The sequence below is a fragment of the Podarcis raffonei genome, chromosome 8 (assembly GCF_027172205.1).
Source record: "Podarcis raffonei isolate rPodRaf1 chromosome 8, rPodRaf1.pri, whole genome shotgun sequence".
Taxonomy (NCBI): domain Eukaryota; kingdom Metazoa; phylum Chordata; class Lepidosauria; order Squamata; family Lacertidae; genus Podarcis; species Podarcis raffonei.
Window position 1 is genome coordinate 20,436,598 of NC_070609.1, and position 25,644 is coordinate 20,462,241.

The 25,644-nt window shown below is 44.4% G+C and overlaps 2 protein-coding genes across 5 annotated transcripts in view; one reads left to right on the forward strand and one right to left on the reverse strand.

The window, feature by feature from the left end:
* Positions 1 to 15,591, forward strand: part of KDM1A (lysine demethylase 1A) — a 37,649-nt gene extending 22,058 nt beyond the window's left edge. Inside the window, exons 5-20 of the mRNA XM_053398429.1 lie at positions 196 to 274; positions 1,008 to 1,100; positions 2,071 to 2,177; positions 4,166 to 4,247; positions 4,770 to 4,864; positions 5,142 to 5,284; positions 6,384 to 6,474; positions 6,939 to 7,073; positions 7,857 to 7,930; positions 9,216 to 9,327; positions 10,431 to 10,563; positions 11,460 to 11,647; positions 12,302 to 12,416; positions 13,139 to 13,266; positions 13,957 to 14,103; positions 15,017 to 15,591. Coding sequence (XP_053254404.1) covers positions 196 to 274; positions 1,008 to 1,100; positions 2,071 to 2,177; positions 4,166 to 4,247; positions 4,770 to 4,864; positions 5,142 to 5,284; positions 6,384 to 6,474; positions 6,939 to 7,073; positions 7,857 to 7,930; positions 9,216 to 9,327; positions 10,431 to 10,563; positions 11,460 to 11,647; positions 12,302 to 12,416; positions 13,139 to 13,266; positions 13,957 to 14,103; positions 15,017 to 15,202 — 1,908 coding nt within the window. The 3' untranslated portion in view covers positions 15,203 to 15,591. The remainder of the gene's footprint in view (positions 1 to 195; positions 275 to 1,007; positions 1,101 to 2,070; positions 2,178 to 4,165; positions 4,248 to 4,769; positions 4,865 to 5,141; positions 5,285 to 6,383; positions 6,475 to 6,938; positions 7,074 to 7,856; positions 7,931 to 9,215; positions 9,328 to 10,430; positions 10,564 to 11,459; positions 11,648 to 12,301; positions 12,417 to 13,138; positions 13,267 to 13,956; positions 14,104 to 15,016) is intronic.
* Positions 15,592 to 20,084: 4,493 nt separating this feature from the next.
* The window catches only part of LUZP1 (leucine zipper protein 1), a 70,506-nt gene continuing 64,946 nt past the window's right edge, over positions 20,085 to 25,644 (reverse strand). For all 4 annotated transcript variants that reach the window (XM_053398426.1, XM_053398424.1, XM_053398427.1 and 1 more), the window contains exons 3-4: positions 23,308 to 23,506; positions 20,085 to 21,904 (exon numbers count right to left, since the gene is read on the reverse strand). In XM_053398426.1, coding sequence (XP_053254401.1) covers positions 23,324 to 23,506 — 183 coding nt within the window. In that variant the 3' untranslated portion in view covers positions 20,085 to 21,904; positions 23,308 to 23,323. The remainder of the gene's footprint in view (positions 21,905 to 23,307; positions 23,507 to 25,644) is intronic.

Here is a 25,644-nt window from a genome sequence, read left to right on the forward strand (position 1 = left end):
TCCAGCGCCCGAGCCTTAGTTTGCCTACCCATGATTAAGAAAGTTACCCATAGGTAGCATAATCACTGCACATTAGAATTCTTAAGTGGCCACAAAGCATATATATGAAGGGTTTTCCCCCTCAATGTTTTCTAGTAATTACTAGCTCAGTTACAGAATTTACAACAGTTTTGTATGTTTGTGTCATTCAAATAGTTGCAGCTTTGGTTGGATAACCCAAAGATTCAGTTGACGTTTGAAGCAACACTACAACAGTTGGAAACACCCTATAATAGTAAGTTGCCATTCTTACCTTGCGCATAATTGTAAGCTCCTTGGGATGCTTGACTAGTAAAGCTGGATAAAGAAAATAATAACAGTAACCCTTTTAATGTACAGTCGTACCTTGGTTTTCGAACAGCTTAGTTCTTTAACATTTAGACTCCCGAACGCCGCAAACTTGGAAGTGACTGTTCCGGTTCGCGAACTATTTTTGGAAGATGAGCGTCTGACGGGGCTTCCGTGGCTTCCAGTTGGCTGCAGGAGCTTCCTGCAGCCAATCAGAAGCTGCGCTTTGGTTTTCAAACATTTTCGAAGTCGAACGGACTTTCAGAACTGATTCCATTTGACTTCCAAGGTACAACTGTAAATCCAAACTGCTGTTACAAATAGACATTTGTACAGTCAAGTCTCTTCTTCAGGTGCTGAGCAGCAAAAGCCTCTTGTGACTATTAAAAACATATTTTGCTTGTGGTTATTTCTTGGAAAGGAGTTTCCCAATTTGTGTGTGCATTGGGGAAGTTCGCTCTGAAAATGCCTTGTTTATGTACATGCCATTCAGAGCCCGTGACTCCCCCATCCAGTAGATCAATATGCGAGCTATTACTGCAGGGAGATATCTAAGGATATGAATTCAAGCTAAAGCATGGTATTTCAGAAGAAGCTTTCCCCCCACTACAGTGAAACTAGCAGCATTGTAGGCCTGCTCTTCAACAGTTTGTATATTAAGAGAGTTTTCTATTTTGTAGGTGATACTGTACTAGTTCACAGAGTCCACAGCTATCTGGAACGGCATGGCTTGATCAATTTTGGCATCTACAAAAGAGTGAAGCCCCTACCAAGTAAGGAGTTCAAGTCAACACTTGTGCTTTGAATCAGAACGTGTCATTTACTTCATCATTACAATAAAGATTTGGCGGTGGGTGGGATGGTTAATTGTTCATTTTCAGGCTTGATCTGTCATACGTCACTGTCTGGAGTGCAGACTCACCTTTGTGGTTTATGCCATATATAAATTCAGTTTGAAGCTCAGTGCTCTTTCTGCAGCCCAGCATGTCTGTTTGCCTCCTATGTTGCAGTCCTTCATTTGAAGCTATTTGAATACAGTTTTCAGACTAGACCAAACCCTTCAGCTGCTAGTTCTCGTCACTAATATATTTCTCATTCATTTATTGTGTTTACATCTTGCCTTTCTTTCACTAGAGAAATTCAAGGCAGTTAACCATAAAATCAAAATGGTTCAAAGCAGTCCAGTGGAAGGAGCCTCATCCTTTCTTTTCTCCTGCAAAATAGTCAATCACTGACGAAGCAAGAGAGGGGAGGGGTTGGAAGGCAAGCAGGCAAATGCACTTTCTGATAAGCTGCATCATCTGTTTACTGTGTCCTTCTGTAGATCTGAGTGCCTGGCCTTGTGGTGCTGTGTGCCCGTCAAGTTCAGAGGGTTACTATTTATGGAATTCTGACCCTTTGGAACAATTACTTTTCTGTCAGGGTTCTAGGTTTGATCCAAGAGTTTTTTCCTGGTTGCTGATTTGCTAATATTTTCTGATGCATCTGAAAACTTAGTTCAGGGATTTGTTCAGACAGGGGCTTGGTTTGCTTTCCTTCCTAGTGCTAGCATGCAGTGTTAAGCAAATTTCTTAATCTTGTAACCTAAAACCTCCCTCCAGCTGACAGAGGGAGAAAGAGAAAGAAACAGAAACAGTGATCATAGCTTGTATTGGTCCTAGCCTTGCTTATTTTGCCAGAACCTAGCCTGGACTAATCAGTTCACTAACATACCATTGTTTATCCATGCATTTGTGCTTTTAGCTAAGAAGACTGGAAAGGTGATCATTATTGGTTCTGGGGTCTCCGGCTTAGCAGCAGCTCGCCAGCTACAGAGCTTCGGAATGGATGTCACACTTCTAGAAGCAAGAGTGAGTGTCTTGCGCAGTATGTCTCAGCCTTGCAATTAAGTCCAGAAGTTACTGGTCTACAGTATTTTTAACTAGGAGCCTTCTTACCCACACATACCTGTACAGATCATTTGTGGCCTACTGACAGTTCACATGATGGCACCACACATCAAAACCAGTAGAAAAACTCTGCTGAATGAGAAGGAGGAGGCTAAGATATCCCTGGAAACTGCCTGAACATCTTTACATCGCATTTCAGTCCCTGTCACATGTATCTTTGAGCATGGCCTCTTCTGCACATCTATGTTCTGTCTTTTGCAAAAGTGTAAGATGCAAGGGTTATGAGGACAGACTTTCTCTGCAGTGGCATTTGCAATCTGTGGCCCTCTCAGGTACACTAGGGGGTCCTTGCTGATCATTTTCCATCACTACGTAAAAACCTGGCTTTTTGAAAAAGCCTCCCATGCAGGCTGATCTATGCTGTTGTAAAACAGTAATGGCCACCAGCTTGGATGGTTTTGATTAGACAAATCCATGGGGTATAAGGCTATAAGCAGCAACTAGTCACGATGGCTGTGCTCCGCCTCCATGATTTGAGGCACTATGCTTCTGAATACCAGTTGCTGGAAACAGCAGGAAGGGAGAGTGCTATTGTGCCCATGTCCTTACAGGTTTCCCACAAGCATCTATCTGGTTGGTCACCATGGCAACAGGATGTTGGACCAGATGGGTCATTGGCCTCACCCAGCAGCCTCTTCTTATATTCTTAAGTGGCTGTGTATCACTTTACTAAGTCATATTACCTGTTTTATTTTACTGTAGATGGTTTACCATTTTTATCGTAATATATTTTTTATTTTTTTGATATTTTATTTTGTAAGCTGCTTTGGGGGCTGTGTGAAGAAGAGAATGAGGCACAATAATAATTTGAATAAGCACATGAAAAACTTGTTTGTTCTTATGCAGACCTGTTTCTTGTTTACAAGCCTCTTCATTTCCCCACACAGGATGCTACAGGGCCTGAGAGATGGATTTGATTAGACACAAATTACAATGAATTCAGGCAAGAGATGAGAAATGTAGAATGATTTTGTCACCAAGGGTATAGTGGTGTAACAAAAAAACAACCCCAAAAGTTTTCTGATTCCCTGGCGTTTTGCTTCATGTTTTTAAGATACACACCTAAAATACTTTCTGTATATCTAAAAGTGCAGCTTGTATAACATGGAGTTTGGATTGACAGTGGCTCCCAATAGTGGTTTTAGGCATTGGAACTTGACTTTGCCACTGAAAAAACTGTGAAGCAGCCCACATTAACATTCATTTTTATGACTGAAGAATATCAGTGTTAAGCTTTAACCAATAACGTGGCCTTCAGCCCTCTTTTTCAGTGTCCTCTTATCCTTGACCTTACCTAATTCTTCCCGTGCCAGAGCGCTATTGCCAGTCTAGGGTAGACAATACTGAACTAGATAGACCAATAGTTTGAAATACAGGCTTCCAGCAGTGTATTTGAAGTTAGATAAATATTTACTCTTAATTAATACTGAAATGGAGCTCCCAAATAGTTTTCCTATTCATGCACTGACCAGACTGAGACTTAGGTGTATTACGTGCCTTCAGATCATGCTTGGGATTGATGAGAAGTTCAGAGTGTGGCTGCAGGGACATAGTTAATAAAGAGAAAATTAAGACAGGTGTCAGGGTAATACTTTACAGGTACAATTCTCCATCAAGCTGCTGCAGTGTTTCCTCTCAAGGCGCTTCCTGTTTAGTTTTAAACATATTTGGATTTACTAACCTGTTGCCAATTTCAACACTCTTGTTTCCTATTCTGTTTGTTTTGTTTTTTGTTTACAAGAGGGTTGGGTTTTATTTAAAATTCGCTGTCCAACACTTTTTGAAAAATAAAGCATTACTGCTAGTGTTTCAAAGGGTTTACTAAAATTAGCATATTGTTTCAGTGAAAGCCCTGTAAATGTAACCCCCGGAATTTTTCTCTCTTAAAGGATCGTGTAGGGGGCAGAGTTGCCACTTTTCGCAAAGGAAACTACGTTGCAGACCTAGGAGCCATGGTAGTAACAGGACTTGGTGAGTCTTTAAAAACAAGTCTGAATTCAAACTCTGCATCTATGGGCTTATTACTGAGTAGTTTTGCACATTCCTTGGCACCCAATTTTTATGATTGGCAATAGCAGTGCTCCATGGCTTCCCCACATGAATATTTTTTCTCCCTTTTTCTCTCTCTGGCCTTACTTGGTGGGCCTGTGGCCTGATTCAGATTTTTAGTTTTTTTCATCAGACAGTTGATCAGTCCTAGATCATTCTCTCCCCTAAAGGGAAAGGTGAGAGAAAGCAAAACTAGAAGGAGAGAAGGAGGGCCCTTCCCAATCTCACTACTGGGACTCAGAGTAAACTATCCAATATTTGTGATTAGTTTTATCTAGCTGTATTTTAAGAATGAGATGTGTTCCTTCTGCAAGTTTTCCAGGTTTCAGTTCCTTCATTTGCTAGATACAATCCCTCTGGAAATGGGAATCGAAACAATTATATTCTTCTCTGTACAATATCTCTCTCTCTCTGTCTCTCTCTCTCTCTCTCTCTCTCTTTTAGGAGGAAACCCAATGGCTGTGGTGAGCAAGCAAGTAAATATGGAACTGGCCAAAATAAAGCAGAAGTGTCCACTCTATGAAGCCAATGGACAAGCGGTAAGTTTGATGTTTCTTGGAAACATTCACTTGAGAGAATAGTTTGGAGCAAAATTACATACTGGCTTGAAAATATAAGTCTGTTGCTAAGCTGTTGTTATACTAGGTAATATTTTCTTACTGTTTAATCAAATTCTTCCTCCTACAATTTAACGCCTTTAGCTGTTCTGTCCACATTTTAAAAGGGCTGGGTGGTATATAGTGTGTGAGCGGAAAGTGCTTCTTGAGCTTTTTTTGCTGTTTTACTTTGGATTAACTTGAAGGATCCTTCTTGCAGGTTCCAAAGGAGAAAGATGAAATGGTAGAGCAAGAGTTCAATCGTTTGCTGGAAGCTACTTCATATCTCAGCCACCAGCTGGACTTCAATGTCCTTAATAACAAGCCTGTCTCCCTGGGTCAGGCTTTAGAAGTCGTCATACAGTAAGTGAGGTTACATTTCATTGATAACTCTGAAAATGTCCTCAGCTGTTGTTGCTGCTGCTGTTGATGAAATTTATCTGTGTGAAGAAAGAAGTCTAGATTAAATTCAGTGGATCTGACCACTGTGTGTTAAGTATATTTTGCTGGAACGTGTCTTCAGGTTTGACTCTCAGATCTCACTTTTGCCCGCATGCCTTCAGAGAAGCCCTGTATAAGCAATGACAGTGACCATTTCACGTGGGGGTTCTGTTCCAGGCCCCCATGCGTGTCGGCAAAGTGGGTAGAAGCATGCCCCGCTTCTTTACACCCCACCCCCCTTCTGCTGCCTTAAGGGTCCAAAAGGACCTGTGCATTTGCAATCACATGTCAATTTGACGCACCTAGAATGGTTGCCACTTGTATTCATGTTTGATTCTGCCTTGAACCAAGGAGGAGACTGCCAGTCAGTGGGCTTTACAGCTTTCCTTGAGTGTTAAATACGGGTTTCTTGTGTTTTTGAAATGCTTGTCAAACGTTTCTGTATCTCCCACTGCTTCATCTGGGAATTTGATGGAGTTGGCTGCTGACGGAAGGCAGTTTCACATGTGACCTGAACAGTACTTTGAGGCAGCTGCTTGAACTGCTGTCTAGCAAGTGTTGCAATATGCCCTAAGCCATGCGTGCAGAACTTCATACCCAAGGGCCAAATGCAGCTCTCGGGGGTCTCTCTCTCTGGCCCTTGGGGCTTCCCCAGACCACCCCCCTCACCGGCTCTGCTTTGCACCCTCCTTGAATGTTTTTTTGTTGGTAGAATACATCCTTGAACTCTGGGAATGCCTCTTGCTTGTTTGTATGGAGGATAGGAATGGGTGTGTGAGTGTGTGTAGAAACTGCCCGATACAAAGGTAGTATTTGCATTTGTCGCTCAAACCACTTTTGCCTTTGGACCTGCCCACAAGAGGCATGTGACTTGTAGAAGGTTTGCAGAAGGAAATGTGGATCCTGGGCTGAAAAATGTTTCCCTAAATCCTGGTCTAGGCCCTAGATGCTGCTGCAGCCTGAAATCCTTACTCTACCTCTTGTTTTGCCATCTGCCATTCTTTTTCTTTTCCTTACGTAGATTGCAGGAGAAACATGTGAAAGATGAACAGATTGAACACTGGAAGAAGATAGTGAAAACTCAAGAAGAGCTTAAAGATCTTCTTAATAAGGTCAGGTGCTTATCCCAACCTGAGACACGCACAGCTCCGTTCCCTTTACGTACAACTTCTTGGTGAAGGAAGGTTTTGGCCCCATTTTGGGGCCAGTGCAGTGGCTTGGAAGAGTCCTTTATCTGTGCAGTCCTACATATAAGAGTATGATACGCCATTGCTGTAGAACAGAGCTTTCCAAACTTTTCAGGTTGGTGACACACTTTTTATACATGCATCATTTCGTGACACAGTAATTCAGTTTTACTAGCAAACCGGAGGTTAAACTGACCTCCTTCCAGCCCTGGGCAGTGCGTGGGGAGCATTTGCCCAACAAACCTACAGTACACCTTGCAGCCGACACACTAACATGTTGTGGCACACAGTTCAGTAAGCTCTTCTGCAGAGTCCTGAAAGGTACAAAAGGGCTTTTCCCCTCTCTTCCTGCTAAGTGTTTTTTCTCTCTACCCCACCCACCTTTATAGATGGTGAACTTGAAAGAGAAGATAAAGGAGCTCCACCAGCAGTACAAGGAGGCATCTGAAGTAAAACCGCCTCGAGACATCACTGCAGAGTTCCTTGTGAAGAGTAAGCATAGAGATCTTACTGCTCTGTGTAAGGTAAGGATCAATGTGAAAATGGCTTTGCCTACTGAATATATTTTTTTTTGAAAAAGAGTCCTCCAGCTGTTTTATATCACAGCTCAGGTTGTTTTCACTGCTACATATGACTGAATTTTGCATCTCATTTTTGGATTGGTGCGTAAAAAAAATACATTTCATGAATCTGTGTGTGTGTGCGTGTGTTTGTGTCAAGGCAAGTTACAAAGATGTCATAGAAGATAGTTAAGCATTGTTTCAAAAAACATCAAAAATAACTGAATGTAGTGTTAAAAACAATACAAAATGAACAACTGAGGCAGAATTCTTTTTTATCCAGCTGAAGAAGCCTGTTGAAACAAAAAATGTTTCCAGAAACTGCAAATGGTGGGCTGGTCAGTGCTAAAAGTTATAGTAGAGAAGGAAGATGATCTCCTATCCTCCTCGAGCTTAATAATTACAGAGACCTGACTGGCTTCAACCAGAAATCAGACAATTTAGTGTTGCCAGTCCCATGCTATGGAACACTCTTCCAGCAGAGATTCAGCAGCACTCTTGCTTTTGACTCTCAGAGGTCTCTTAAAGACTTTATTATACAGACAACACCTATACAGCTATTTAAAACCTCTTGACTCACCAATCATTTTAATAATTACTTTAATGTTTTTATATTTCCATGAATGCATATGGCTGTATACTAGCCCAATATTTTATCAGAGGGTAAATACTATTATAAACTAAATAATAAGAGATTACTTCAACATTGCCCTTCAGTAATGTTCTCTTTATCTATGCACTTATCAGGAGTATGATGAGCTGGCTGAAACACAAGCAAAACTGGAAGAGAAGCTGCAGGAACTAGAAGCCAATCCTCCAAGGTAAAAAAATGTAGACACACTCATCTGGGTGGCTGGATGCTAGTGAAGGTGCTTTTTTTCTTTTCTTTTCATTACGTCTTCCTTGAGTTCTGCTTGTCAAAGAGATGAAGTGGAATAGTTCAGGTGATGAAGGATAAGCCACTGCTTCTTGAACTGTGGTCTGAAAACCGACCAGAGGGTTTTGTTGTATTCACAACTAGTCCCCAGGTTCATGGTGAAAGTAACATTCTGAAGAGTTGGTGGTTTCTTGGAGGCTCCCACCGCATGTCAAAGAGGAAATTCACTTCTCAGCCTAATGTTAGTTTTAACCAAAAGTGGTTTGCAGTGGTGGAAGCATCAAAGAAAGCTTTGGCCGTGTGCACAGTTCTCTCCTGTGTGCACATAGCACTTAGTTCAGTTGCAGCAGAAGGCAAATGCAGCACTTGAGCTCTAATTCATACTGCCTTTCACAATTGGCCGTGTTTTATTTATTTCATAAAATTTGTACACGACTTGATTGTAAAAAAAAAAAAAAAGCACACCCAAAACCTCAAAGTGGCTATAAGGGGAGTAAGGAGAGCCGTGTTTAAGAAAAACTCTCAGTAAATTTATTGTGAAGCAAAAAGCCTTCACGGTAGGAGCAAGCTGCCATGGCACATAAAATCTGGAAGCTAGAAGTCGATATTGAAATGTTGACAACTTGAAAGAAGAGGAGAAGGAACAATGGGGAAAGGAGGTCAGGGGGAGGGTACCCTTAAGAAGGATAGGGAGAATTTCAGTTGGCTGACCATTAGGATGGTGTGGAAGCTATAGGACTGGATGTGAAAACAGAAAGAGGACAAGGATATGAAACGGTGAATTGTATATGGGAGAGAGGGTGTTGGCTGCTCTTCAAGGGACTGGATGAGTCCATATTTCACCTTCTGTTTTTTCTGTGGCTTAATGCTCTTATGAGTCTTCAAGGCAGAGATCAGTCTCTTCCTCTTTATAAAACCACTCTGAGCTGATAGGATAATATGCAATGCAATAAAATTAATAAAAAACTGGGTGCTGTTATCAGCAACATTAGATGAAATCTGACTGAGAGGTGACCTTACAGCAGTCTTTCTTTCTCTGGCCAGTAACATTTCAGCCATAAGGTGAAAAAGTAGTGAATGAGCTCCTGTCAAAAGTGGCTGGAAGCACAAGGGATATTCAGTTGTGTTGAAGGGCAAGAGGTTTGCAAACCACCTGATACAATACCATGCACTGGTAGCACCCCCCTAACAGCATGTTTTGTTTTTCTCTTTGTCAAATTTATTTGCAGTGATGTTTATTTATCATCAAGGGACAGACAGATCCTGGACTGGCATTTTGCAAATCTTGAATTTGCCAACGCCACACCACTCTCTACTCTGTCATTGAAACATTGGGACCAGGTAACTCCATGTTTTCTCCATACTGACATTTAAGTGAGTGTTTCAAAAGAAGTTTGAATTTATCCGTATGGAAAGATGGAATTGTGGAGCAACTCATGACCAGGATTGTGTATATTCTGCCCTGAACACAAATCTGCTCCAGGGTAACACAAATTCTGTACCTCCAAAGAGCCTGAATGTTGATTTTGCAAAATTCTTTTTTTAAAGTTATTTTGCAAATAATTATGTAAAGCACTGAAGTCCCAACCTTTGATCACCGAAAGTGCTCTTTCCAAATGTTTCCTCACAGGCACACACACTTTCTATGGCTTAGCAGTATGATTGCAGAATATACACAGCCCTGGCACCGTTTCTAAAATGCAGCTTTGAGACACAGTACACACTCAAATACAGACTGAAAACTCCACCTGCACTTTATTGGTTTCTTTTGCAACGTTGCCAACCATAGCAGATTAGATGCTACTTGGATTTTTTACTTCAGCATTCTGGTTTCCTCTGGGCTGGATGGAATGTTGCCTGGATCAGCCTCCCTATGCACACATGGTGGGGAATGAGAGAGCACCTTCCTCCCCACTTATCTGGTGCACCTTCAACACTACTGGATGTCCATGGTATAACATTCTTAAAAGGGATATATCCAATAAAATCTAACGCACACAGGCCTAATCATGCAAATGATATTCCAAATAAATTATATGAACCGACTATACAATCTGGGTACAGGAATTTATACTTAGCATGCCTTTTAAGAACGTTGTTCCCTTGTGTAGACGCTCACAGGTGAGACAAGCACGCTGGGTGGGCAGGAAGGAAAGACGTGCTCCTGCTGCTGCAGCTGCTTCCGCCTTCCTAGGATATTCCTCCCTGATCTGGCTCAGCTTAGGCAATTTCCACTCTTTTCAGAATGCTCCCTGCTTCCCCCCGTTCACTGCAAGTAGCCAAATGTTCTGTTTCACATAAGCAGCAGCCTTTCGTCATTTCCATCCGTGGGAATTTGTCACCACTTTTCGTCCATGGGCAACGTGAGGGGAATTCACCAGGACCAATTAATTGCCCTACAAATTCACTGATGGGACTTCTGAATCTCCCCCTCTCCATTTCAGGATGATGATTTTGAGTTCACAGGCAGTCATCTGACTGTGAGAAATGGTTATTCCTGTGTGCCCGTGGCTTTGGCTGAAGGATTGGACATTAAACTTAACACAGCCGTTCGGCAGGTGCGCTACACAGCCTCAGGTGAGCAAAACTTGCAGTCATCTCTGATGGTCCCGTAATTTTAAGGCTATTTGCTCACTACCTCCAGGGAAAGCCAGTGAATGGTGTTGCACCCACTAGTCATGTGCCTTCCGTCACTGTTTGGTGATGAAGGATATTGGAATGCTGACAAGGTCTCAGGATGTGATGTACGTACGTAGACAATGAAAGGGAAAGCCAGAGCTTGAAAGTGGGTGTGACAAGGGTGGGTGAGATTAATCAGAGCCAAGAATATGAGTTTGTGGTGGACAAAGACACAATGAGACCACAAATATTGTGGTTTGGGGGGAGTATATAGAGGAGAAGAGAGGCAGTTGAAACTGAGAAAGGGTGACAATTCAGGTATGAGGAGTCACGTCCAAAGATGTGAAGATAAATAGGGGCTGCTGTGGATGAGCTTGCATGGAATGAGGACAGCCAAAATTGGGAATAAGGGGAGATGTGCAAAAAAACTATAACTGGCTGTCATTCAGTGGCTTCAGTGCAAAGTCAATACAGTGCCAGTAGGAGAGTTTGATTTGGAGAAGGGAGAGGCAGATTTGAATCCCAAGTTAGCTCTAATGTCCTAAGGTGGCATTGAGCAAGCAATTTGCAGTGATTTTTGAGGCTCTTGGAGATGAGGATTGTGAAGCAGGTTGTATACTGGAAAGACCAATAGACATGATGCTAGGATTGTGAGCCGGCAGAATCTCAATCTACCTAATATTCAGGAATTCAATTCAATATTCAGGAATTCAATTCAAAAAATTGTTATTAGTACTTTAAGATGTTTGAGCAGCCATTCTTTCACCCCTATAAAACTACCCAACAATACTAGTGATTTTCTTTCATGGCATTCTCTTCTCTTTCCCCCCTCCCTTCCTTTTTCATTTTACCAGGATGTGAAGTGATAGCTGTCAACACCCGGTCCACTAGCCAGACATTTATTTATAAGTGTGATGCTGTTCTCTGTACCCTTCCCTTGGGAGTGCTGAAGCAGCAGCCTCCTGCTGTACAGTTTGTTCCTCCTCTTCCGGAGTGGAAGACATCTGCTGTGCAGAGAATGGGATTTGGAAACCTTAACAAGGTAGCTTGAAATGTACAAAAGTGGAGCAGTGGGGGGTGGGGTAGGCAGCAAAGAGCAATTACAGTAGCTATACCCTTACCTGCTGTGGATAGGTGGAAGCTTTCTTCCTCAATTCATTTCGGTGTTCCATAGCTGAGAATAGAGCACAAAACCATTCATATATAGCTTTGCCTTTTTTGCTTCAGGCGGGGCCAGAGTAGTGCAATGTATACCACATGCTGAAGAAAATCATGCCCTAGAAGAGATGAATCAATTCTAGCAGCATTTAATCAGAAAGCTTAGCTTGCTTTCCACTTACACTTGATAGCGTACTGGGGGTGTCAATGAACGTTGGCTGGAAATCGGAGAAACACTTCCTGAAGCAAATGTATCTTACTCTTATAGTCTGATTCATATATATTAAAACGTACGTGTATGTCAGGGTCTGAAGTATTTTCTGAGTTTATTTTGTGAAAACACAAAACCTGTACATAGATTTCCTGTGACATGAAAGAAGAAGGGGAAATTATTTAAAGCACAGCTTGGAACTGGTGAGAAATGTAAACTGCCCCCCTTCCCTTGCGATCCATGTGAAAAAGACGAGCGGCAGCAAATCTTAAAACGCTGAACCAGACCAGAGTCTTTCCTGATTCCTAACGTTTCCTTCCTTTCTAGGTTGTGCTGTGTTTTGACCGTGTGTTCTGGGACCCCAGTGTAAATTTGTTTGGTCACGTTGGCAGCACAACAGCCAGCCGAGGAGAGCTTTTCCTGTTTTGGAATCTTTACAAAGGTAGTTGGCACCAAAGCATGTAAATATTTTCATGGGCGCCTTTGGCTGAAATCCAAACTCTGGTCCACCTCTGTGGTCGTGGAGTTGGATGGAGTGGGGCTCTGCCAGCCCTCAGGGGGACACCAGTGTTCTGCCCTCAAAATTGTGTCCTGAAGTACAGGAATCCCCCGTTCTGGGATAGGGCTGAGCTTGCCTGGCGCCCACTGACCCAGTCCTGTTGCTGTTAGCTGACTGCATTTGATCTGATCCAGCCCCCTGCCCCCTTGCTATGCCAGCTTCTGGTTGCATGTCTCACCATAAAAACTATCAGTCCACCTCGCTCAGTTTTGCTCAATGTCACCGGCAGCAGCTCAGCTGGGTAGTGAGAAGTCTTTGCCTAGGCAATTTTGGTTGAAGTGACCTCCCTTTTCTCACTTCTCAGTTGGAGACACTGCGTTTATTGTCAGAAGCAATACACATAACTTAAGAAATTCCTAAGTGGTTAGAAATGACTCCTGCTTGGCACCATCTTTGCCTTCTGTGCCCTCTTAAGATGATAAACTCTGTCTCCTTAAGAAACAAAAGCCATCAGTTTTTGTTTGGGTCTTTATCTCAGTGAGAAATCTTGTTATTTAGGCTGTTTGCCAGAGAACCTTAATAAAGCACATTCCTGTGCAGGATGAAACTAAAGCTATTTGGCTAGCGCTTGCGTTCTGCTGATGTCCCAATAATCTTTTCCACAGCACCAATTCTTCTGGCCTTGGTGGCAGGTGAAGCAGCCGGAATAATGGAGAACATCAGTGATGATGTCATTGTCGGGCGCTGTCTTGCAATTCTCAAGGGCATTTTTGGCAGCAGTGCTGTCCCTCAGGTATCACGTTGAACTCTTTATAGTTCCATATTCAGGTTATTCAGGTAGGTAGCCATGTTGGTCTGATGCAGTCTATATATATATAATTGTCCAGTAGCACCTTAGAGACCAACAAAGTTTGTTCTTGGTATAAGCTTTCATGTGCATGCACACTTCTTCAGTTCCATTTGTTCAGGATCCTAGCCAACCTTACCTTTATCAGTGTGTGGCACAATATGAGCCTCTAGATACCACCTATAGCATGATCAAATTTTCCAGCTTCCTTAAAGGGATTTATGATTAGAAAAAGCCTTCCAACAGAGAAGGGCCATTTCTAAAATGAGGAAAAAGCCTAAACCCTGTAGGTTAGGATTGCGTACTTTAGGCTGGCTATTGGCTGCAAAGAGAATCACTTCCGTAGGCTTTGTTTTCACCACCTGCTGCCCTCAGCTAGAACTGCTTGGACTCCCTTCCCTCACTCTAGATGCTCCTGCTTTCCATTCTGCAGACATGGGCCAACCTTGAAAGCACAGCTGACAGGAGAATATTTGGGCATTGCTTCCAGGCTTTTCAGGGCTTTCTGTTACTTGCAGTTTTCCTCAGCCTAGGAAAAAACATGTATGTGTGCCTGCACACATCCTCCTAGTATCAGGGACTTCACGAAACGTTACACACTTGAGCAACCTCCCCCCCCCCTTTCTTTGTCCTCAGCCTAAGGAAACAGTAGTATCTCGTTGGAGGGCAGACCCCTGGGCCAGAGGATCCTATTCCTATGTAGCAGCTGGATCTTCAGGAAATGATTATGACTTGATGGCTCAGCCAATTACTCCGGGACCAGCCATTCCAGGAGCTCCCCAGGTGAGAACTGCATTCAGATTAGCACCAAGAAGCAGCAGGAACCTTTGACTTTGTACCACAATTTTTTCCTGGAACATTTCTTTATATTTATAAATTTATTTTTATTGTTAATCTCATCCCACTTGGCTTCCTTGTCTAGCATGGGAGGGAACTGCTTTTTTTCTTAATTACAAGTATCAGTACAACTCCTCATGAAAGCAACCTTTTTACTTTTCTTCAGCATTTGGGGGGGGGGGAATCAAAAGGGAAGATCAAAAAAACCTGGCAACTTTGCTGGTTGTTAACATTGACTAGGAGCAACCCGTAGCTGGGTGCTATTCAGGCCATAGAAGGATCTGATGCCTGCCCTTTGGGCTCACTCTGCAGTAGGTGTAAGGAATTATGAATAATGGAAATGAAGTAACAGTTCCCTCTTGCCACTCCCCACCCACCAAATGTGCTTGTTTGCAAACTCTAGAAAGGGGGACGTGAGACTAAATTTAAGGTGCAACTTGGGAATTGGTCCTGCTATCTGCTTCTGAAACCAAGCAAGCGGCCTTACCCCAGTGCACTTGGGTCATTCAATTCAAGCACACACACAGAAGTAAGTTTAAACCAGCTTGAGATGCTGAATATGTTTTTCAAGTTCACGACAACCTGTGGCTAAATTTGCACTCTGCTTCTCTTTAGACCACAGGGAGGAAAACTGGTCCTCTGCCACATTGAAATGCCGAACACATTTCTTCTACTCTCTCTGTGGGCAATCCATACGGGATACTTGATTCTGGGAAAAACAAACAAATGATAAAATTATTCCCAGGCGTCACTTGGAGTGACAGCTTTTTAGGAAACCTTCCTTGTTTTGCAGGTATGCTATATTCAGCAAGTAAACTGGGGCTCTTGTAACATTGCCAATCTCTTATTTCTTTTCCAGCCAATTCCCCGCCTGTTCTTTGCAGGAGAACATACAATTCGCAACTACCCAGCGACTGTTCACGGAGCTCTGCTGAGTGGACTGAGAGAAGCTGGACGCATTGCAGACCAGTTTCTCGGTGCAATGTACACACTGCCTCGCCAAGCTACCCCTGTTGCAGCTGCACAGCAGGCTCCCGCCATGTAACAATGCAGTGGGTTATGAATGCCTTGCATGGACTCGTGATTAGAAGCAAGTGGCCTTCCTGGTCTGTAGCACTACCAATTATAAGGCGTAACCAGGAGTCAAAAGCATCGCCCCTGTTGAGCGGCCTTCCTAGACTTCAGTCGTCCAAGAACGCAGTTCCTGACTGCCACAGCAGCCTCGATTCTCTGGAGCGGTGCACCTTCTCCCCCAAATCCAGACTTCTGGTCTCTCTTGACAGAGATCTCTTTTGGTACAGATGCGTTTTTGTTTCTTTCTTTCCAGGGTTTAGAACTCTTGTAAGTTAGCTGCTGTTAGTCACTAAGGTAAGATTGTCTTATGTGGGTTTTGTTTTGGGAAGCAAAAATAAAACTTCCTTTTTTATAAAAACACGGACAACAGAAACACAGTTTCTTTTCATTTTGAGTATGTTGCAGGATGCAATGCCCTACTCTCTGCTATATGCAACTAAAAAGTTACAGATTAGATGCCAGTTAAGGATCCTCAGAGATGTGAGGGGAAATGGCTGAGTAACTCAAGGCGCTTAGAATGGGTACTTGGAGGAGGCACATTGAATCTGGGACAGTTACAGATAAATGATGGTTCTTGCTAGGAAGCTAAAGGGGTGGAATCAGTTTTGGTGCAGGCAAAGTATGTGCTGGGATTTGGTGCTAAGTAAGGGGATATTCAAAGGCCAGGACAAGGAAGAACAAAATTGGAGGACACCAAGGACCAAGAAACTATATTTATACTTGTTTTGTAGTGAGATTCCACTCCCCTGGCCAGGCTCTGAATCCTGTGTTTCATGGCCCAGTGTCTCATCCAGTCCTGTCTTCATTTGACAGGGTTGCCAGAGGTACCTGATACGCACAAAGGCAGGTTTTCTTCTAAATCCTATTCTATTATTGGGCTTAGTTTCAGGGACAAAAATTGTATTGTGCAGGTCCAAAAAATGCCTGAAAAAGTGCTAACTATTTAGCAACCATGTGGATCTTGAACAAGTCAATGCAGTTCTCTGTACTTACAAGCTGTTGCCAAAACACTGTGGGTGGGGTATGCAAAATTGGCTGGGCTTTTTTCTTCTTCACAAAAAGCAAAAGGTTTTTTCCATCTCAAAGCAATTCACACATTTGAGTAACATACAAATAGTTTTATTGATTAAGTACTGTAGAACAGACAGCATTAGTCAGAAGATAACATGCGGACAAATGTTTGCATTTAAACATAGCATGCAGACTTGTTGCTCTGTGACTAGCAGGCTAGCACCACCTGCTGTCCCATGTGCAGGCAGGTTTGGGAGGTGAAAGAGCAGGGCCTTTCCCCAGCTGAACATACTAGCACCACAGTGCTTCCTTTTGAGTCAGGAGTGGAGTGATTGGGACAGTGCTGGTAGCTTCCTGGGTTCTGGAGGGCTGGCAAATGAGGATCTCTGAACACATTTTGCTAAAAATTGCACTTGCTTTCTCTTAACCTGAAAGCGAGGGAATGTTAAGGCAGGAGATGCTCATCTGCCTGCAAGCACACCATGTCAGGATTCGACAATCCCTTTCCACCCAGTCTTAACATTAGCAAGTAGAAAAAATATATTTTCATCTCTTAAAAATACATTCCACACAATCTGAAGGATTCTCAAGTGTTTATAAATGGCAGGAAGACCGGTGTGCCTTCCCCCTTGTGCAGACGTGGAAGGAGTAGACTGTACTCCCAACAGCCACAGAAAGGTTGAGCAAATCCTTTGGTCTCTAGCCAAGAGGAAAGAGAAAGGGGAGGAAGGATGTGGGCCCTGCACTGCAGTACCTTCACCACTTTATCCCTCTTTGGATATAAAGTTGGGGTTTCAACTGAAGCAGCAAGATCTTTTGTGGGGTTGTCTTCCACTGATGCCCAGGGTAGAGGGGTGGCATCATGTAAGCCTCTCTCATCTCATATACGCATTTTGAGAAGGGAAAATGTCAATTCCAAAAAGCCTGTGAGACAATAAATGTCCTGGCTGCTTGCATACATATGGGTCCCTTCTGACAAATCTATGGCTAAAACTCTAGGTTCTTGGCACTCTTGACATCTTGTCGTAAAACCAGAGATGCACGAATGGCCTGAGGAGGTATGGCGTTACCTTACACTGGGCTTGGCCTACCCAAGTATTGTCAATGGACTGGCTCTCTTGCAAGGCCTTGTGAATCCAGGACTGTCTGCATGCAAATCATCTGTTCTACCACTATGGTCTCTCTCTGACTTTTCATCGGAGAAGCGGTTCTGCTTTTTGCAATGAAGGGAGGTGAAGGAGCAGATCTTACTAGGCTATGCAACATTGTGCGGGCTGTACATGAGGGCAATTCTGACCTCCAGTTGGAAGAAGTTGCTTTCTTTTTTGTTTCTCGACATAAAAAGGAATAATCACATGCAGCACATATAATTACAACACTGGAATTGTTTTTTGTTTTGTTTTATACACACAAATTTTCAGCATTAGAAAGTCCCTGGGGGATTCCTACTGTATTTATATGCTACAGTTAAAACAAAAATTAACTTGCCAAAATGCTGGCAAATATTTACAAATACACTTTACAGCTGTTTATTTTTAAAGTGTGCAACTTGAGCCAAACAGTCTCTTGTTTCCTGAACTCACCACTGCTAGTTCAATAATACAATCAGCTCCTATTGCACTCAGGGTTAAGGTCTCCTTAGGCTTCTGTCATCCTTTTTTATGGGGCCATCAATAAAATAACCCCCAACCGATACTGTAACGGATATTTACATTCATTCGTTATGCTTAGTGAAATGTAAGACTATCAACAGACCCCAGGCCTGAAAAACATAAAAAGGGGGGGGTGTCCTCTGCCCTGAAGCAATAAACTAGCTAAAATAACTCTGGGCAAATTCATTTCTCTTTTACGGGGAGGTGGGGGATCCATAATGTGCCTTCAGAAAGGAGGCAGCAACCTCATCCATCAAGCCCTATTGCCGAAGCTGAGGCAGATTCCTTGGTTAAGCAAGGCCAGGTGTTACTGTTATAAAAGCTTCCTATCTAATCTGAAGGGGTTGGGGGCTTGTATTCTTCCTCTTCCCAGCTGCTCCGAGTATGTTCTAGGAATGTGGAACCTGTGGCCTTCCAGCAAGTTGACTCACAACTCCCATCAGCCCCACCCAGGATGGTGGTCAAACTCTAGCTGGAGGGCTCACAACGCTCCCCATCTAGGGAACAAAGGCCTAAGACACAGATAACTGGTTCCTTTAAGTTTTCCCTTTTTGTAAAAATCAGCTGTATCAGTGCAGCTTTCAGAGGTGCTATCAGCCTAGGAACAAGGGACACTTGCCCTCATCCTTCTGTGTCTGGCTCAAATGCCAAACCCTTTATTCTTGGGCGACTTTTACTTGGACCCAGATACCTAGCTTTCTGACCCTGAGCACTCAGTCCTGGAGAAAGTGTCGTTCAGAACGATCTGCGTGTAGGGTTAAACTTGTGAACGCATTAGTCATGCAGAAAATAGTTTCAAATTCAAGTGAATAATCTCTAGCTCTTATGGTAAATGGAGTGCTCAGAAGGGGTGGAGCATTTTCCAGATCCTGTGAGAAGTTTGCAGTGTTGAATGTGGACAAGCCAGCTTTCCAACAGGGGGAAAAAAATTACCTGGGTTGTTGGGGCTTCTTTTGCACCAGAAAATCAGGCAGGGCGTTCTAAGGGCACCCAAAGTGTCACTGCTTTGAACAGGCACAATGAAAATGGCTCCAATTTCATCATGCAGAGGAGGGGCAATGTCCATTAAGGCTGCATTCCTAAGTATAATTACAGATAAACAAGTCCAAGAGGAACTTATTTTCATATAAATACGTTTCAGTAAGGGGCTATTTTATCACTTAATGAGCTAGTGGTCTTGGAGCTGGTGCACGTCACAGGAAATTCTAGGCATTTATGACCCAGCCAAACAAACGGCTCAGATAGCAACACCCCCCTCCCCGTTGGTTGGTGGCTTGCTTTAATTTTCAAGTAGGCTGAGATCCAACATCAGCGTTGAATCGAACTTTTCAGGTGCTAAAGTGCTTTCTTGAATCAACTACGACATGGCTTTAAAAAATTTTTTTTAGCAAAAACAATCACCATCCTACTTTGGATTAAATCACAGCCAGCCGTTGAACGCTAGACGGGCACCATCTGAGCATAACGGGGTGCGTCAGTTCAAAATGGCTGCTTACAGATCAGTTATTGCTGAGACCTTTATGTAAACAGACTACCCATCAATGGAAGCAAGCTAAAATCTGTGAATTGGCCCCCCCAGTGAGAGGCCTGTAATTAGTGAATGAAAGTGGGATCACAGATATGCTGTGATTATATCACAAAGAGACGGGAGCATGAAACACAAGGTTCTAGACCTCAACACTGAAAATATGCGTGAAAGAGCGTGGGCAATACTTGAGATGATCTCATTGTTTGGCTTCTGTGCCTTCCCCAGTCCACTGACAAGCGGGAGAGCATGTGAAAATGTGAATGATGCATACATACAAGTTGCAGAAGTTAACTTTTGTTAGCACAGTTCGGGTAATAATTATTTTTAAAAGATGGTGCACACCCTTCTGCCCACCTCTGTGAGAAATCAGCACGTAACAATGGTGGCTTTTATAGCATTGCTAGCCAAACTCAGGGGCATGTAAACTTATTCTTAGAACACTCATGCTTCAAGGTCCTCCTGAAGCTTGTGAACACTTTTAACCACTTGGTCCGATAAATGGCACCATTGTCCGCCTTCTGTGCCTCTCACATCTGAATCAGTTAAAATACGTTTTTTAAAACCTTTGGCTGAATTAAAAACTGTTGGGTAAAGGATAGAGTAGGAACCACAGCAAACCTCAGTTATTTCTAAAGGTTCACAATGTGTGTGTTTTTTTTAAAAAAAGGCAAAGTAGTGAATTCAGGGTGTTTTTTTCCTAAGCCAGGTTTTCCATCTGAAACCCTGGAAGCCTAGCCTGGAAGCTCTTGGCTTTTCAACAGAGTCGTAGGCCTCACCTAACTGTGCATGTGTGAACTCTGGGCAGAATGAATGCGCTTTATGCACCAAACCCATGTGGCGATGCATTGCTAATGCACATTAAACTCTCTACCTAACTTTTAAAACATTGTTATGTTCCCAATTCCTTTTCATGGGGAGTGAAACTGAGCTGCCTCCTCCTTAAGTCTGACTGGATTATCTCTGCTTGGAGGGAGAGTGGCGGGGGCACTGTTCCGCGAGGGAACAGTGCTGTCCAATCTGCCACCAAATGGATACCTAGAAAGGCCTGGCAGGGGAGGTGGGTACAAAACACTTACGTTTACAGCAGCATCTAAGCCTTATGTGCCAAATGCATGGGGGAAGACTGAGAAGACTAGGCCAAGGTGAACAGCTGCCGTGGCACTGGTGAGGGGTCCAACGTTCTGTCTGCTGACTCGGGTGCAGAAGAGGGCAATCGCTGTGTCTCTGGATGAGTCTCCGCTGGTCCCTTTGCCCATGCAAGTGAAGAGTGAGGTAGCAGAAATAAAGGAATAACACCCCCCAGATATGTTGAGGTGCTGAACAAAGGAGCCTCTTCTTCCCCACTTCTCTGAGCAGGTTGTGCCAAATGCCCCGTGGCTGCCCCAGTCCTGAGGTGTGGTGCAGCCCACACTGAGGCCTCAGGCTGTTAGTTCAAGTAATGCGCCACAGGCTCTTCCAAGCAAGCAAGGCCCCATGGAGCACTCCGCCTCCTTTGGCTGGGATGACCATGGGCTCAGGGTGTCGGCGAGGTTTCTTGCTCCGCCTGATTTGAGTCCAGCCAGAGTTTGGATCCTGCGAGGCTTGCGGGCAAGGAAGGAAGCGAAGGCAAGAACTCAAGCGCTTGGGGAGGGAAGGGGCTGCTTCCTCAGCACGCAGCCTGCAGAGCGGGAGATGGGCGAAAATCTTGGATGTCATGCTTATTGCTTATGTGTCAGGCTCAGCCAGAAGTACTTGCAAATGGCCAAGCCATTGCAGTGCAGGTATGCTGCGAGAGAGCTATGGCTGGTGGGAAGCAATGGCCTTGGAGTGGGGTTCCTGGAACTGTGTCATTCCCCTCCCCGCACCATCCTTTCCGGAGCAGCATCTCAGAGAGTACTTGCGGCACACGGAAACCAGCTTCAATGTAAACTTCTTTCAGAAGATGGAACAGCAAAAATCCGGCGAGGAACGGAAATTCTCAACGTGCCATTCTGGGCTCTTGAGATCCAGCAAGCAGATGTGTCTGGGGCAGTTCTCGCTTCTTGCAGTGGTTACCAACACCCACCCGCACACACAAAACCACACCTCTTGCTTCTCCAGGAAAAAGCGCGGCAGATGGCAGAGGTCAAGGCTGTTCGCCTCAAAGGTTTGTCCAACCTGATCCAAAGTTATTGGGTACCTCCTAGAGAGATGCAGAGCCGTTCACCAGCCATGGGTTACCATTGATTCAAGCTCAATAAGATTTCAGAGTGGGATTCCCCTGAGCGAAGTGTCTGCGGCCTCCTCCAGGGAGGAGAAGGAAAACACAAAGCCACCTTTTAAAAAATAAAAAAATAAAATCCACCCAAGGCTAGTGGGCAGAAAGGACCTTGAGCACTGAAGGGGTTAAAAGTCAGGCACTGTACATGTCCCTGTGTTGGACTGGCTGCAGGGAAGAGACCAGTGTAGGGATGAAGAATGAAGCTCAGCTTCTGGAGGTCATGCAACTGGAGGGGGAAAGACCCTAGGGAGAGAGAGAGAGAGAGAGAGAGAGAGAGAGAGAGAGAGAGAGAGAGAAAGTCACTACATTAAGTTGCAGGATCACAGGCAATAATTCTTTTTCACAGATCACTACTGCTTTGCTCTTCTTGGTCTGCACAGTCACACCTATGGGGGTGGGAAGGAGAGTACTGCAGGGTCAGATCAAATCCCAATCTAGTCCATCTAGCGTCGTTTTCACAATGGCCAACCAGAAGGGAAGCCTGGAAGAAGGACCTGAACACAACAGCGCACTCTCCACACTTGTGACTCCCAGTAAATATGGGTCGTGGGTGGCGCTGTGGTCTAAACCACTGAGCCTCTTGGGCTTGCCGATCAGAAGGTCAGCAGTTCGAATCCCCATGATGGGGTGAGCTCCCATTGCTCTGTCCCCGCTTCTGCCAACCTAGCAGTTTGAAAGCATACCAGTAGATAAATAGCCGGGAAGGTAAACGGTGTTTCTGTGCACTCTGGTTTCCATCATGGTGTTCCGTTGCGCCAGAAGCGGTTTAGGCATGCTGGCCACATGACCCGGAAAGCTGTCTGTGGACAAACACTGGCTCCCTTGGCCTGAAAGCAAGATGAGCACAGCAACCCCATAGTTGCCTTTGACTGGACTTAACCGTCCAGGGGTCCTTTACCTCCTCCCCGTTTTTTACTCCCAGTAAATGTTATGCTTAAACAGACTGCATACATTTGCAGGCCGAATTCAAAGTTCCAGCTCTAAACTACAAAGCCTTTTTACAGATTGGGATCCCAGTATCTCAGGGAACATTTCTCCCAGTATGCATTGATCTCTTGGACCCTTATGTAATTATCTGAGCCTTCCTCTTCATGTCTACTCCAGGAGAAGTACAGAAGGCTGCCAAGAAAGAGGGACTTGCCAGGAGTGGCCCCTCCGACTGTGGATTGCTCTCCCCAGGAGGCCTGCCTGGCATCAACCTTTCAATTCTTTTCAGTGGTAGGTTAAGATTTACCTCTAGGTGGTTTGCTAGTTTTTGTTACTAGCTGTTTTGATGGTGATTATGCTAATGTTTGTGCGAGTGGTTGGAGGTTTTCAGTTATTTGAAGTTGTGGTCAGTTTGTTCATGGTTTCCTGAAATGGAATCCATTTTTATACGACTTCTGTCCTACACAAACCACCTTGAGATCGCACGGCATGAAGCCATACATGGAGCAATACATGATCATTCATTATCATCACCATTCATGGAAAGCCTGAGACATTTTTGCATATGCAGGGAGACTTCGATCAGATGCTTTCAAGCAAGTGGTTTGCATGCTGCCCCGTCTAACTTAAGCACATGGCTGAGATGACACAGTCAGGCACTACCCATAAGAGGACAAAGTGGGAACAAGGACCTCTTGTTTAAAACAACACAAACATACCTCAACATCAAGAGGCTCAGTTGTCTTCTGAGCAGCCTTTGGTCCAACGCCTCCGCTCCTCAGCCTTGCTGTCCGACAGCTGGCGTGTCGCCTCCAGCCTGGCGTCTGGCCTCTTCCTCGGTGTCTCAGCCCGGGCAAGCTGCTCAGAGGAGCCAAACGGTTTTCTTCTGGAACTGGGAACAAAATCTTTGTTTTCCTCCTGTACCAGAACCGGGAAAAAGGTTGGGTGCTTTAATATGATGGAGCCTCGCAGGAGTTGCTTCCAGACACAGAGTCTGGGTAAAGCCATCGAGCCCTGCCCTCTCACTTCCCCCAGGGTGAGTTTTCCCTCCCCAAAGCCCGACTCCGTGGCTTGGTAGGAAGGCTGTGAGCTTTCTAAAAACATAAGCCACACAGTCCCCAAGTCTCCCTCTCCAGCCCTGCTTTCCCTTTTGGTCAGCAGCCACAGGGCTCTCTCATTTCCTTTCTTCTCGTTGCAGCTAGGATATCAATAGTGGGAAAGTGAGAAACATCCTCAGCCCCCTCCTCCGAAAACTGGTACCAGGCGTATTTGATGTCTGGCTTTGATGGAGAAACTTACTCATAATTTGAGACTGGCCAAAGGCCAAGCTAAACCAGACACGTTGGAAAATGTGCGGTTTCCATTTCTGACTTTTATTAATTCCACCTCCAAAGGTCTGAAGCCCTCTGCTCTGTATGCTGGCTTTGCGAGAGACTCTGCGCATTTGCATGACTGGTTCACCGTTTTTCTTGTTCTGTATTTGGCACACTGGCTTTGTAGCCCCACCTGCCATATATCTTAATACTCTGGAATGATATGAGATCTGCATTTGTTCAAGTGTACTTTACTGATCTTTTCTTGATCTTGGATGAAAAATTACTACAATGCCTTAAAAAGCAAAAGAAACAAAGAAGGGTAGCAGCGGCCAGCAAGGAGCCTCCTCTCATTGCCTTCCAGTGGATTTAGAAATGCCTATCTACACAAACACAATGTTGAGACACGGAAGTCAAGAACTGCTGCAGCACTCACAGAGTCAAGGTGCACTTCCTGGGCCAGCAAATAGGAGAGAAATAGGAAGATCAAAACATAATAATAATGGTTGTTGTTGTTGCATGTATATCCCACCTTTTTCTCCAAGGAGCTCAAGGTGGCAAACTTGTTTATCCCCTCACCTCATTTAATCAACAACAACCCTGTGAGGTAGGTTGGGTTGGGAGGCAGTGACTGGCCCCAAATCACCCAGCCAGTTTCATGGCCGCATGGGGATTTGAACCCTAGTCTCTCAGGTGCCAGTCCAACCAGCGTACCAATGAACCGCTCTGGGCATAACAGTCTGACAATTTACAATTTATGAAGTGGTCCAATATTTCCCTCCCTCCCTTTCTTTTTTTTTAAATCATCTTCAACTTCTTTGGAGCACCTAGTAAGTGAAGCACAGCGCCACGTGCAGAAAATGTCTTTTTAAATGCTCTAGAAAACAACCTAGGGACGCGGGTGGCACTGTGGGTTAAACCACAGAGCCTAGGACTTGCCAGTCAGAAGGTCAGCGGTTTGAATCCCCGTGACGGGGTGAGCTCCCGTTGCTCGGTCCCTGCTCCTGCCAACCTAGCAGTTCGAAAGCACGTCAAAGTGCAAGTAGATAAATAGGTACCGCTCCGGCGGGAAGGTAAACGGCGTTTCTGTGCGCTGCTCTGGTTCGCCAGAAGCGGCTTAGTCATGCTGGCCACATGACCTGGAAGCTGTACGCCGGCTCCCTCAGCCAATAAGGCCAGATGAGCACCGCAACCCCAGAGTCGGCCATGACTGGACCTAATGGTCAGGGGTCCCTTTACCTTTACCAAGCAACCACACATCATATTGGGCAGGCCCCCTCCTGGGGTACTGAAAGGAGAAAAAGATGTACAGTACCTTTTAGGGGCCTTGTATTGAGGGGGAAAGGTGGCTGCCTCCATAAATTCAAAAGGGGCAGCAATCTTTTTCTCAGGAGGGCATTCTGCAGGGTGGATAACAATAACCAAAATTTCCCTGCAATTTCACTTCTTACAAAAGACGGAACTGCCAGAAGGCCCTCAGAGCTAGACCTTGGTGTCCAGGCTGAATGATGGAGGTAGAGATGCACCTTCAGGTATACTGGGCCAAAGCCATTTAGGGCTTTAAAGGTCAACATCAACACTTTGAATTGTGCTCAGAAACATACTGGGAGCCAATGTAGATCTTTTAGGACCGGTGTTATGTGGTTCCAACAGCCACTCCCAGTTGCCAGTCTAGTAGCCACATTCTGGACTGGCTGTAGTTTCCAAATCACCTTCAAAGGCAGCCTCATGTAGAGCGCACTG